The sequence below is a fragment of the Numenius arquata genome, chromosome 26 (assembly GCF_964106895.1).
Source record: "Numenius arquata chromosome 26, bNumArq3.hap1.1, whole genome shotgun sequence".
Taxonomy (NCBI): domain Eukaryota; kingdom Metazoa; phylum Chordata; class Aves; order Charadriiformes; family Scolopacidae; genus Numenius; species Numenius arquata.
Window position 1 is genome coordinate 5,981,585 of NC_133601.1, and position 13,564 is coordinate 5,995,148.

Below are 13,564 nucleotides of genomic sequence, written 5' to 3' on the forward strand. Positions count from 1 at the left end.
CTCTGGCTGGTTCCCTACCCATAACGAAAATACTGCTGCCCTGCTGTACAGATCATCTCATGGTTGAGCCGTTTGCTCTCGGGGCTGTTTAAGAATTCAAGGCTTTAAAAGAAATAATAAAAAAATACAGGTTGGTTAAGCAGGATTTGCAGCCTGGTGGGTTAAGTTGGGACCCAGAGCTGGGTCAAGGAGTGGACTTGGGAGCGTTTGCTGAAGGTAGTTCTGAGTTCACGATGGATAACTGGGTCTATGCGGGCTTCCTTCTTCGGTGAGCGAGGGGAGAGGGGAAAAGCTCCAGCTGGGATGCGAGCGGAGGGGGCGGATGGGCTGGGACACCTCGTGGACATGACGCTCAAGGTCCTCTCCTCCCACGGTCTCTTTGGTACCAAGAATAAGCACAAAAACCGCATCAATAAAAAAGCCTGAATGGCTCCAGGGACGTCCCCGGTCCATGAGACAGGGGAACGGGTCCCACGGTGGCTGCGGGAGGAGGGAGGGTGGCGGGGTGAAGACCTGCACCGAGGCAGGCAGATCTTCACCCTGTACCCACACGTGAAGCTGGTGCATTGAACTGGCACCACCTCCACCCTCCCAGATAAACTCCGGCCGTATCCGTATTTCCCAGCACCGCCCTGAGCAATCCAGCTCCGGTAAGCAGAGCCCAGCCCAGCCCAGAGGTCATTTTGGTTTCATTGAGCATTTGTTTTCCGCTCCTGGACTTTGGCTGCCGGGGAGGCGGGTGGTGCAGCCGCCCCAGCACAGCCCACGCTCACCGCGTCCCGGCACACGTGATGGGACCCTCACGCCGCTGCCCTCTCCCTCCAGGGACCCACAGGGCTGGTCCTTCCCTGCCGCGCTCCCTCCACCCACAGGAATAAAACAGTTTTGAGACCTTCACAGGGCTCTCGGAGCGGGGTGGAAGCGGGTTCTTGTGCTCTTGGAGCACAATTGGGTAATTCTTGTTCCTTGGCCCTAAAGACGCACAGCAGAGTGTGCGATGCTCCGACCTCGCAGGAAGAATCAGACGAGCACTCAATCCAACCCCACGTGCAGACGAAGGGAGAATTTTCATTTTAATCCCCCATTTCTACCTTTTTTTTCCTCCCCAAACTCTCAGCAACCCCGTCAACAGGAAAATAAGTAGCCCACCCCCTTTGTCCTCGCCCGCCCTCTGCACTCGCTGCCAGGCAGCTGGTGGGCAGCCGAGTTGGAGGAGAGTGCAGGAGGGCGGATTTTCTCCTTTTAGGGACAAAGTAGGGGAAAGGAGAAAGTTTCTTCCATAGACTGCAGGAAGCAGCAGCAGACGCTACCCAGAAGTGCCCTCATCATCTGCCGTCAATCACGGCACCTTCTCCTCCCTGTCCCATGCCGTGGGGAGCAGCCCTGGCACTGCTGGACTGTGGCTTTTTCAGTCTCTCCCAGTCTCTGCCGCTCCGAGAGCGGCTGCGCATCCTCCTTGGAGCCTCCCTGTGGGTGGAAGAAGAAATACAGACAGATCTGTGGACAGATCCACAACCGAGCTGTTCAAGCAGTTTAAACTCTATCCTAAGGTCGGGTCCTACATAACTGAGATCCCCCGCTCCGCTGGCAGCGGTGCCTCCGAGGGACGGCGCCGCCGGTACCAGCCCATGGGGAAGCAACCGGCAACTTTCAAATCCGCTCTCGGCTGAGACCTGTCTCGGCCCCATCCGGCTGCAGGGTTGGCCGGTCACCAGGGAGCCCGGCAGGGTTGGCCGGTCACCAGGGACCCCGTTTGCACGTGCAAATGGAGCACCCAAAGCTCTGAGCCCAAACCACTCAGCTCAAAGACTTGGTTTTATTAAAAAAACGTTATTATTTTTTCTGCACAAAGAGGAACTAACCCGCCCTGTTGTCGCCAGGTTTCAAAGGAGGCCATGAAAAGAACACGCACAAAAAATAGGTGAAAACTCCACATTTATTGTTCTTAAATCCATTTATTGACTTCACCACAGAGAAAAAAAAAAAAAAAACAGTACAAAGAAATATAAAAAAAATCTGATCCTTCAAAGCAATTTGCATTTCATTGCAGCAGAAAACAAACCATTTGCTGATTCAAACTGGCAAGGCAGCTGGCCTAAAAGTAGTAACATTTGGCAAAAAAACATCCGTACCGACAGATACCGTCCATTCGAAACCGTGCCGTGTCCCAAGGGAAAAGGTTCCGCGCACCTTGACCTGTTTGAAACACGTTGCATAAATTTAAATACCATCAAAATCAACAAGTTCTGTCTCACTCCCAGAGGTTTCACGCAGCTGGGACGATTACAGCGACTGTTGGCAGAAACGCGCCGTCCCCGGGAACTGCAGGGTCACAGATTCAGGGGGAATTCCCCCAATTTAGCCCAGCGTGAGCTCTGCCTCTCCCCAAACCCTCCGCTTCCTGGGAAACGGGCAGTTCTGTTTTGCCCGAGCCCTGGCGGGCGCCGAGCAAACCGAGAGCTCGGTCCAACCCGATGGTGGAGACATTTGAGGTACAAGGGTCCCGCTCTCCCAAGAGCTCCCTCGCTTCCATTCGCTCTTACCAGCTCACTGCTGGAAACGGGGTGGGATTTCCAGCACTGCTCGGGATGAGAGGGGACCGGAAGGCATCGGGATAGAAAAGCAAGCAGATGGTGGGGAAAAAAAAAAACCCTTTGTAAGTTATTTTTCAATTTAAAAAAAAAAAAAAAGACAAAGTAGGAAAACAGCGCGCACACTCTAAAAATTCAGGGGTGAGCAGCTCGGGAGCGTGTGGGATTTCACGTGTTGGAAGAGGTTCCCCCCCCCCCCCGCTGCCACCAGACAAAAGCTCCCCCCTCCCACTCGCATCCTGTACATAAATCAGCCATGAGAGCCGGCCTCCAACTCATCCTGGGGGATCTCTCCAACAGCCGAGCCTTGTCACAGGAGTTCCCACCCTTTTTCAGAAGGCACATTTCCCCCAAGGGTTACGTTCCCAGACTTTTTTTTTTTTTCCCCTCCTTTCTCTTCCCTCCACCTCACACTCCCGTCCTCCAAAATAGCTTCTGCAAGTACTTTTAGCCTCAGAAAAGTTTACTACAGAAACTTTGAGAGCTATTTAAAGCCAAGAAGGACTTTGTCCCGCTTTCTGTGCTTGCTAACAGCTAGCAAAAAGAAAAAAAAAAGAAAAAAAAAAAAAAAGAGGATTTTTCTTTTAGGAGAGAGAAAAATAGGGGAAAAGAAAAAAATAAATACAGCTGTAACCTTCATGTCCAGACAAGGAAATGTCTTTGCCCTTGTCAAAGATGACTATCTTTAGCAACCCCAGGGCAGATTACCAATTGTTCACAACCTCGGGAAGGCCGGAAAAGGGCCGGCCTCATCCCCCCAGCGGCTTGCACAGCCAGCTGGAGGGAAGTCACCCCGACCGGGATTCTTCCTGCTCAGCCGGGCAGCGAGTGCCCAGGGAGGGTGACTCACACACGGCTGGCACGAGCTTCGGGCGCCAACGGGTACCCATGTGAAAAGCTCTCCGTGCCTCATACCAATTTATTTCTGCCCATATTGGAAAAAACAAAAGCACGAGCCGGGCAGGCAGTTCACGCCCTCTGCAGAAACGTCCTGTCTCAAACAAACATCTTTGGAGTAGAACTACAAAACTAAAAACAACCTCACAGCTGTAACTCATGAATCAGCATGTTTTGCTGCCTTAAATATAACCAGTGTGTCCCGGGCCTCAGTGGAAGTGCTCCACAGAGATACCAAAGCGACCAGCTCAGCGACAAGCAGCTGGTTACATGTACATTCGACCACACAAAACTCCTCGGAGCTGGGGAAGAGCGGGAAGAGGCTGTGCCAGCTGCAGGATGAGCCCTTTCCCATGCTGGCTGCCTGCTCAGAAGGTGACCTCGGGGAGGAGACGCCCCATGGTGACTCACGGGCAGAAAAGACGGCACCCGCGCTGCCGGCTACGAGGGTTTGCCAAGGCGAGAAGTGCTGCTGAAGCTTGGGCAGCCCGGGGACCAGCAGCCCCCTCGCCGCTCAGCTGGGTGGGAGAGCAGCACTTCTCCAGCGAGAGCCAGCGATGAGCACTCGGCCACGGGGAGCTCTACACACGGGGAGGCTCCTTCAGTGGAGCTGGACACTCCACCGTCTCAATACTGCACTTTTGAAGTGCAGGGCTGCAAGTTCCTTCATCCCAAACGCTTCAGGATTACCGTACGTTTTACATTACCACATAACTCCATTTTAGAAGGGGGAGGCAAGCAATTTTCCAAGGCAAAATGTGCTACAGCTACACCGCGGCAATTTGGCACAAAGCTTTCTAAGCCTAACCTGCCTTCTTCACAGCATCACACCACCACCGTCACCTGAGTGCAAACATCCGAACTCTGGGGAGTGCAAGGGAAAAGACCCGCCTGGAGCAGAAGATGCAGGTGAGGGAGTTTAAGCTGCAACCCCAGGGCCAAAGCCTGCTCCAGCATTTCCGAAGGCGTGCAGAAAGAGAGAATCTAGATGATAAACCCTAACATTGTCTTCATCACAGAGAGAGGAAATAATCAAATCACGTCAGAGTCCTTGGTAGATCACTTCCAAACTAGTGCAATCAGTCACGTGCCAAACTTTAGCATCCAAATACAATGGACAGAAGAGAAGAACATCTGTGTCTCAGGCAAGACTGTGCTGGTCACAAAGGCAGCTCTATGACTCTGGCAGGGGAAGAGTCAGATGGCTCATTTCGCAGGCGCATTTATTGGAGACGTCAGTACAGTAGACAGCAAATTTCATTTCATTTGGACACAAAAGTTCTGTCAAGTGCTGGGCATTGGCTTTCCCTGGGTCAGAAGCCCAAGTGGAAAACGAGTTCATCTTCAGGCAGCTGGGAAAGGAGAAAGGCGTTTCAAGGAAGTGAGAGGTTTAACGTTACCAAGGTGCAGGTGCAAAATGAAAAGCATTTCCCCTTCTTCCTGTTGTCTGAAATCTGAACATGGCAGCACAGCTGCAACTTGGGGCGCTACAGTGGGGGAGTCGGTGGGTGTCCCCACGTGCCTGCGTTGTCATCACCAGCTGTCATTATTCCACTGAATATCCGAGGAGGAATCTAGATCTGGAAAGGCAAAAAGAAAGATTTAAACGATTTGAAAGCTCAGCATGGCTTTTCTACTGATAAGCTTTCAAATAAAAACCAAGCTCCTTCTAACTGCCTGCCCGCTGTACTGTGCCTCAGGGACAAGGCAGGGAATTCCCCAAATATTGGTGAGACTAAACGGGGAGGCTCAAGCTGGCAAACTGTCTCAGTGGCACTCGGACGGCGTCCCCAGCCAGGCACGGCTGCAGTTCGTGAAGGGAGAGCTGAGCTTCCACTCCAAACAGCGCACTGTGCCGCTGCAGAGCTGCCAACAAGCTGAGGACAAGGCTACCTAGAGTTTTATATAAGCAAAATCCCCAACGGTGCTTGGAAACGGCCACCATCACACTCCCCCAAATGCTGACAGCCTTCTGAAAGGCTAAGTTTCAGCATAAGTTTTTCAACTTTAAAAAATTTTCTTCCCTCGTCTCCTCCTTCTCCCATTGCAGAAAATAACTACAGACACTTCTGACTTCAAAGACAACACATGAAAAAAGTTTCAGGGGGAGGAAGGAAGGGAATTCTCCCCAAATCCAGCCCTTCTCCTGCTAAAAACTTCTTTGAAAAAGTTATTTGAGTCACTGACAAACTATTTTTCAGCCCACCTGAGCTCAAGACTCAAACCTCTGCTCTGTTAGCCCTCTGCGCCACCATTTCTCAGCATTACTGCTTCCGTTTTCTGGCAAAACCGTTTCACTGAATTTCACTGAATTTTTAGAGTTGGAAGGGACCAGAGATCATCTAGTCCAACTCCCCTGCTGAAGCAGGATTTCCCAGAGCATGTCAGAGCATGTTACTCAGGGCTGCATCCAGGCGGGTCTTGAAAATCTCCAAAGAAGGGGACTCCACACCCTCCCTGGGCAGCCTGTTCCAGGGCTCTGGCACCCTCACCGTAAAGAAGTTTTTTCTCATATTTGAGTGGAACCTCCTATGTTCCAACTTTCTAGAACAAGAGCTGGCCTTCTGCTAAAAATTCTGCTTTCCAGTACCAACTAAGCAGGGGCTTTGTGACCATTTCTATATGTGAAAAGCCACTAGATCACTTACAGTGTACACCAGGCACTGCAACCTTCTCTCGGCGCCCGGGGCAAGGCAGCACCCGTTTCAGGGAGATCTTACCTTTTGATCCAGTCGCTGATAATCACCAGATTTGGGCCGTCGACCACTTTTCGATCGTTTTCCTTCCAGAGCGAAAGCAATGATCTTTGGAGAGAGAAGCGGGGACAAGGTGAGTGGGACAGTAGTGACCAAATAAGCCTTTTCTCACCTGAAATGCAGGTGCTTCCTAATGGGCCGAAGATCAGCTTCGCTTACCTCCTCCTAGTGACCGTATTTCATTTGAAAAAGCACTCAAAACAAATAAATGCCAATATGTAAACCCAGCTAAGATTGAAAGCAGGTGAAGTCTAACATGCAGAAAACAGTAAGAATTTGTTTTCTTTCTCCTACCTCAAAAATAGCTTTACAGGAGGAAAGAAAACTAAAACTAAATAGACATTTGTGCAGTTTGAGCTGCAAGACTATTTAAGGCCAAGTCTTCTGCAACCTGCTATAAAGGTAACTTCATAGATCTTTCCTTTTTCATCTCCCTCGGCTGAAAATAACCACCAGAGCTGAGGCCACCCAATTTCCACAGAGATCCGACCCCATTCCCAGTTACCACACCCGCCGTGCTCCGCCCAAAGCTGTTGGGACTGAGGCTCGAATTAATATTAACCAAAGACGCAATGGTGCAGCAAGCGGGAGCTATCGGTGAGAAAGAAAAGTCAGGACGAGGGGAAAGGTCTTCAACCGAGCAGGTCCCACTGTGCAGCGGTGACCAGCGAGAGGAAAGGAAGCTCCTAAACTGCAGGGGAGATGTCGAGAGCCTGGGGAAGGAGCACAGCCGCTCACCTTGCGTTTGTTGTGGTACGCAACGTATAAGGCAGCAACGATAATAGCTGTGGTCACCAGGTAGGCAAAGAAGTGGCTGTTCTCTGACTGGTCCCTGGGGAGAGAAGGAACACTCTTCTCTCTCTCATTACTAAAGGAGGAGACATCGTTGCCTTCTTTAGCCTCATCCTCTTCAGGGCTTTCTTCATCATCTAAAAAGCTGTCGCTCTCAGCGGGGGAGGAAGCTGATTGTGGTGATGCATTTTTCTCTCTTGGTGAGTCCATTTGATTACCCTGGTTGTTGGCCTGGTTCTCGCCGTTACCACCCTGGTTCTCGACTTTGTTGTTCTCATTCTCGACTTTGTTGTTCTCATTCTTGTTGTTCTCATTCTTGCTGTCCTCGTGTGCATTGTTGGTGCCCCCGTTGCTGCCCCGGTCCTGGTTGTTGCCAGTGCTGTCCTGGTTGTTGCCCTGGTCCCTGTTATCATCCTTATCCTGCTTGTTGCCATCCTGGTTCTTGCTGCTGTCCCGATTGTCGTTCTGGTTCTCGTTGTTACTGCCCTCATTCTCGCCCTTGCCGTCCTGGTTCTTGGTGTTGCTGTCCTGGTTTATGTTGCTGCTGCCAGGGTTGCTGCTCTGGCTCTGGTCGTGGCTGCCCTGGTTACTGGGGTTTCCGTTGGCCTGCTTACTGGGGTCGCTGCTGTTCTGGTCATGAGGGCTGCCAGTGTCCTGCTTACCAGCGTCTCCACCGTCCTGCTTATTGTCATTGCCATTGCCCTGGTTACCGGCACTGCCGTTGCCCTGGCTGCCAGTGCTGCTGCCACCGCCATTGCCAGCCTGACTGTTGCTTTGCTCACTGCCACTCTGGCCGCTGGTCTGGTTCCCCGTGCTGTTGCTGTGATCAGACGTGTCTGTGCCCTTCTGGTCCTTCTCCGTCTTCACTCTGTCACTTGTGTTCGATTTGGGGTCTCTATTGCTGGATTGATCCGATCCAGAGCGGTGCTCTTCCCCCTCTTTGAATGTATCCGAGTGCTGATCCCCTTGAGTTTCCTGGCCATTATGTGCTTCAGGCTGGGAGCCTGCCCCAGCACCTGTTGAAGTTTTGCTGGACTCTGTTTCCCCTGCATTCTGCCCATCAGCTGCCAGCAAACACACAGAGGTCACAGTCACCACCTGCCCCCACACTTTGTATCCGCAGCATGCCTGGCTGCCCGAGACAGTTTCCCCACCACTGCTGAAAGGGGAAGGAAACTCCCCCGCAAGGGAGGTGGCGGGGGGGAACCAAAGGGGTGACAAACCCGCCCTGGGGAGCTCTCCCGGCCCGCCGCCAGCCTCCCTCCACCCGCAGAAGAGGCCCAACGACAGAACAGCCCCCGCAAACGAGGAGCCCGTGTCAGACCCTGCCTTGGCTTCGCTTGCTCCCCCTCCCCGGCCCTGCCGGGTGCCCAGCCCAACCACTCCCCCGCGGCGCCCCCCTCCGCGGGGCCCTCCCCCCCCGTCCCCCCCATTGGCCCCGACCCGGATCCGCCCCGGGCCGCAGGCCCCTCTCACTGCCTTCCCCCGACCCTGCCGCCCTCCGCCGGCCTCTCACCTTGGACTCGGGCGGCGGCGCAGAGCGCCAGGAGCAGCAGAAGGAGCCGCAGCGGCATGGCGGCCCGAGGGAAACTGCCCGCTCCGCCACCCGCCGGCCAGACAGCTACCGCTACTGCTACCGCTTCCGCTTCCGGTGAGACAAGAGCGACTTCCGGCAGGAGATCTCGCGAGAGCGGGGAAGCGGCGGGCCCGAAAGGCCGCGCGGGTCTGGGTGGGTGGGGGACTGAGGGCGGGGCTTACCCATCCGCGGCGGGTGGCGGGCCTGGGCCTGGGCAGGGGCTGACGCAGCCAAACGGCTGCGTCTTTGGGGTGAAAAGCAGCAGTTTGAGGTAAAACTTGCCGGTTTTGGGGCTGTTTCCAGGCCTTGAGAAACCAACGCCGGGACTTTGTGAACTGTGGCCCAAGAGGGGGCCGCCGAGTCATGCTGCGCGGTGCCGGGCCCTCTCTGCCCCGGGTCTGGCCTGGTCAGTCAGCGTCCTCACCTGACGGCTGCCTCCATCTTGTGGGGAAGGAAACAGGCTGCAGCAGGGGGTCCCTGATGAGAAATTGGGGCTAATTTCCCTTCCTTTGGTTCAGGACTGCTTCCCAAAAGCGCTTCTGAGGACAACAGCTGCGTCGGGGGATCGTAGCTAGTCCAGCACCTCTGATAACCTTTTCTTTTTGGCCAGACTAGACACGTCCTGTTCAACTCCAGCTCTTTCCACCAGAAGCAGAAAATTGGCTTTTGGCTCTCCGCGGGCACCAAGGGCTATTTACTCCTTTCCTCTGTAGATAATTTGTGTGCTGAAGACTGTTACATCTCCCTTCTCCAGACTGAGTGGCCATCTTTTGCTGTAGGTTTTGTGCTCCCTCTCTTTTGGGGTTTTTCCAGGCATTCCACACCCTGAAGGATGCTGCCCAAAACTGGGGACGATCCTCCAGCTTGGTCAGCAGAACAAACATAAGCACTTCACTATGGCTCACTGATAATCCTACTCATCTCCAACCTCCCGCTCTGCTGCCTGGAATAGAAAACAACCTGTACTTGTTGCAGATAAAATTAAAACGTAGATCTTAAGTCCACCTATTATCGTTCTGCCATGGTCTGGGCAGCTATGGGGGTCTTGAGCCCATAGCTGAGCTCCTCACACAGACTTGTCCTCAGGTGCATGATCTGTGACCCTACAACACTGAGCCAAGGGTGGCACTGAGTGTCCTTGAGCTGTGATTTATGGCATCTGTGGTTGTCTCCCAGCCGTATGTCACCTGCTGTGTCCAAAATTTGTCCCAACCTGCTGTCCAAGCTTTGCCTCCTGCTGTATTCCTTTTCCAGCAGATGTCTGCTGAGACAGGATTTTGGGGAATCCTGGTAAAACAAAGAGCTCCAGACCTTCTTCCTGGGTCTTTCTTGTGTTCGTTACTGCTATCCAGTGACCTTGCACAGGTCTGTCTCTCTCTGTTTAGGGATGTCGGCATGGGGCTGCATCGTTCTTCAAAAAGTTTCATCTCCAGCTTTTTCCCTGCCTGTCCTTCCCAAACCAGTTAGACCTTTGATACCAGTTTCCCAGGAACATGAATTATGCCATCAAGTCTCTGTTACTTGGCTTATTAGCAACAATCCCCATCTGTCCTCCCCATCATCTCACTTCTTTCCTTCTAGATCAATGGATTTGTCTTCATCTCTGCCCAGGATGAACTTCCTCGGTGCTGAACCACTCCAGACTGCGTGTTCTTCCCACTGTTACTGGTGTCACCCAAGCTGTCTCACCTGTAACGTCGTGTCCTGCAGCACGAAGTGCTGAATGACAAGCAGCAAAGTCTCACGTGTCTCCAGAAGGAATCACAATAACATCACGAATCCCTTAGCTGCTCCAGTCAGGCCGTTTAATGCTAAAACACAGAAAAATATCAGAGCATCGTTCAACATCCAAAGCAAATGAGTCCCGCACAGCTATAATACTTTGGGAAGTAATCCTGACTTAGCCCCAGAGCGTGATGGATTATGTGGTTGATTTTTATTCTCTTTTTTTTCCAATGCTCTATTCAATTCAATACATTCCAATAATCCTAGCAGCTCGGTTCTGCCCATGCCTGCCTTTCTAAGGAGACAGAAGAACAGTTGGCCTAATGCTTTTGTTGAGATTTAAAACAGACAAGCGAGTCTATTTCTCATGCCCAGCCAGTTTGGCTTTCACTCACACCCCTGGAAGTCAAGAGCAACTGAACGGAGGCCAAGTTGCTCTGGATTTATAACAATGCATCTGGGAACAGAATTCTGCCCAAAATACCGAGTATGAGGCTGACATCAGCTCAGCGCCCAGTGGCTCACACCAGGCTCGTTTTCCTTCAGCAGTTTTCTTGGCTAAAACGCAATAAACAGCGACCTCACCTCACCTCCGTGCGGCTGCACCCTCCCCACGCAGCCCCCGGAACGGGAAGCTGCCATCAACGTGGACAACAAGGAAGTTGCTTCTGGCTTCAGCGCAATTACACGGATGTAGACTAGCAGGAGGAAAAGAAGGAGGATTGAGGATTATTACCTCCATCCGCTGCAAAGCAGGAGGAGGAAATTCTTGTTCGGTCCCACCCAGCTGCTTCGCAAAGTGATGGCAGCTGCTTGTCCTTTATCACGTGAAAAACAACTCCTTTACATTCACTCTTAAGGGAGGTTTTGGTTGGTTTCCTGGACTGGTACTGTCTCATAAATGTGGGGTGTCAGTTTTTGGGGATGACTCTTTCTGAGAATAGCCACGAGGGCCAAGAAGAGGCTGAACACACAAACCTGGCCTTTAATTTAGCACCAACCAGGGCATTTTAGCGTGGTCTGCCAAGGTCTGGTGACAACCTCGCACTTGGAGATAATAAAGTTCTCACCTTGTCAGAAGCGTCTGCGTCCCCCATCCCGTCCCTTTCCCCCGAGGCCTAATCTGGTCAGGATAAAGGATCAAAAGGAGAAACAATTAGCAAATGGAGGAATTTAATGATGCTAATTAAAATGTATTAAGTGTAGCCACTGCCTCTGCACCAGCTGCTTTGGCAGGAGCCTGGAGTCTGCGGAGCGCCCGCTTCACCCCGGTGCAGTACGGGGAAGGAGGACATCTGGTGCGCCCTCCCCCTGGCCCCTCACAAAAAAGCGGGTTCCAGGAAACCTTCGTTTCATTTGCTGCTGCTTGCCGGGTTCGTGGCGGAGCCCCTAATTAGCTCCATCTCTGCAGGAGACCCCTGGGACCTCATTAGGCATTTCAATTAGTGAATAGCCAGAGCTGTGGAGGGAGAGGGGGCTGGGGGCCGTTTGATCAAGATGGCTGCAATTAAGCAAGCGGATGGAGGTGACAGAAGTAACCCCGCTTCCAAAAAAGCATGGGGAAAGCACCAAGCTGGCTCCCAGATGCTACCCCTGCACCAGAGCACGCTCTCCCAGAAGTTTGCTCTCAACAAGCTCTTAACAAGACGTTTGCCAGCTCCTGGCAATACCCCCCCCTACAATCGCTGTGGTGAGTTTAGGGCTGAGCTCATCACAAAGTGGCACCCTTTAATTGAGGTTTTAAACCTTTTCTTACTGGTTTTCTGGACCGGGACAGACTCACAGGCGCATCCTCCCCTCTCTCCTGTGCCAATCTTGGTGCTGCCCCATCTGCCGCCACGCAGCCCAGCTCCTGGCCACCCCTGGCGTGGCTCGGTGGCCATCGCTCACCTGGAGTGTTCCCAGCCAGGAGACAGAGGGCACTTCTTGAACTTCGTTTCACTCTGGGAATGGGTAGCAACGATGATGAATGTGCATCTCCCAAGGATGCAGTGGCCTGTTCCCAATTCCAGCTTCATCATTCACCCGGCTGCTCCCAGCTCTCCCGCCTGGCCATACCTCCTGCTGCTTCTTGGCACTTTCTACGTGGACCTCCATCCCTGGAGATGATGGCAAACCCCAAATGAGCTGGTCCACCTCACCCCACTTCCACACAGCCGTGGCTCAGCCCCCTGCGGTGTTCGTACTGTCTTGAGCTGTGCATAACGGCAACATCTGCCACGGCTGGGAGAGCAGCAGGGACCCCGTCATTGGCACGATGTCCCCCGTCCCAGATGTTTTGTGCCTCTCAGCTAAGGCAGAATCCGGGAGTTCCACCTCTCCCTGCTCTTCACACCATGCTCTCCCTTCCTTCTGCTGCCAACTCTCCGTGGGACGCTGTTTCGTTCCCTCCCTCGCTTTTTCCCCTTTGTTGGATGAGGTTGGGATGCACCCTATGAAAAAAAAAAAGTAATATACAAAGCAGGACCAGGGAGTATGTGGTGGCAGACACCTTGTTTTCATAGGAGACCAAAGGAAAAATCAGCAACCTTTGGCTGTAAAACTGGTTTTTTGTTGAAAGTTTGAAAAGTTAATTCTTATAACTGGGAAGTACGGCTAGAGGAGGCTCTGGGAAATACTCCCCAGGGCGTCCACGCACAGCTCTGCTCTGCACCCGGGGCTGCCTGGCTCAATTTCAGCTCCCAGATCTGAGCGCAAGTTAAGCATTGTGAGAAATTTAGTCTAAAACTTATCCAAAAAGAGGAGAGGGGCTACCAAACCCCCTTGCCACACACTGGATATTTGGGGTTTTCTGCAACAAAGACAAACCCCAGAATTTTTTCCTCTTACTGAAGCACCTCACAGAGGACAAATAAAACCCTGCTAAGGAATCCTGTTTCTATTGATAACCAGTCTGAATGCAAGATTTCATCTAGCCATATCGCTGTGAGCATGAAGGATAGACAGAATCATAGACTTGTCCAGGTTGGAAGGGACCATTAAGATCATCTAGTCCAACCATCAACCTGACTGATAAAAACCATCACCAAACCATGTCTTTAAGCACCATGTATACCCATCTTTTGAATACCTCCAGGGATGGTGCCTCAACCACTTCCCTGGGCAGCCCATTCCAAGGCTTCACAACCCTTTCAGTGTAAAAATTGTTCCCAATATCCAATCTGAACCTCCCCTGGAGCAACTTGAGGCCATTTCCTCTTGTCCCATCACCTGTGACTTGGGAGAAG

General features: G+C 52.4%; 1 protein-coding gene across 1 annotated transcript; it reads right to left on the minus strand.

Moving 5' to 3' along the window:
- Window positions 1–4,801: 4,801 nt before the first annotated feature.
- TGOLN2 (trans-golgi network protein 2) lies at window positions 4,802–8,683 on the minus strand. Its single transcript, XM_074164103.1, has 4 exons — window positions 8,553–8,683; window positions 6,983–8,100; window positions 6,209–6,292; window positions 4,802–4,840 (listed from the first exon to the last, which is right to left on the minus strand). The coding sequence occupies exons 1-4, from the start codon at window positions 8,608–8,610 to the stop codon at window positions 4,802–4,804; spliced, it is 1,299 nt and encodes a 432-aa protein (XP_074020204.1). The 5' UTR covers window positions 8,611–8,683.
- Window positions 8,684–13,564: the final 4,881 nt, after the last annotated feature.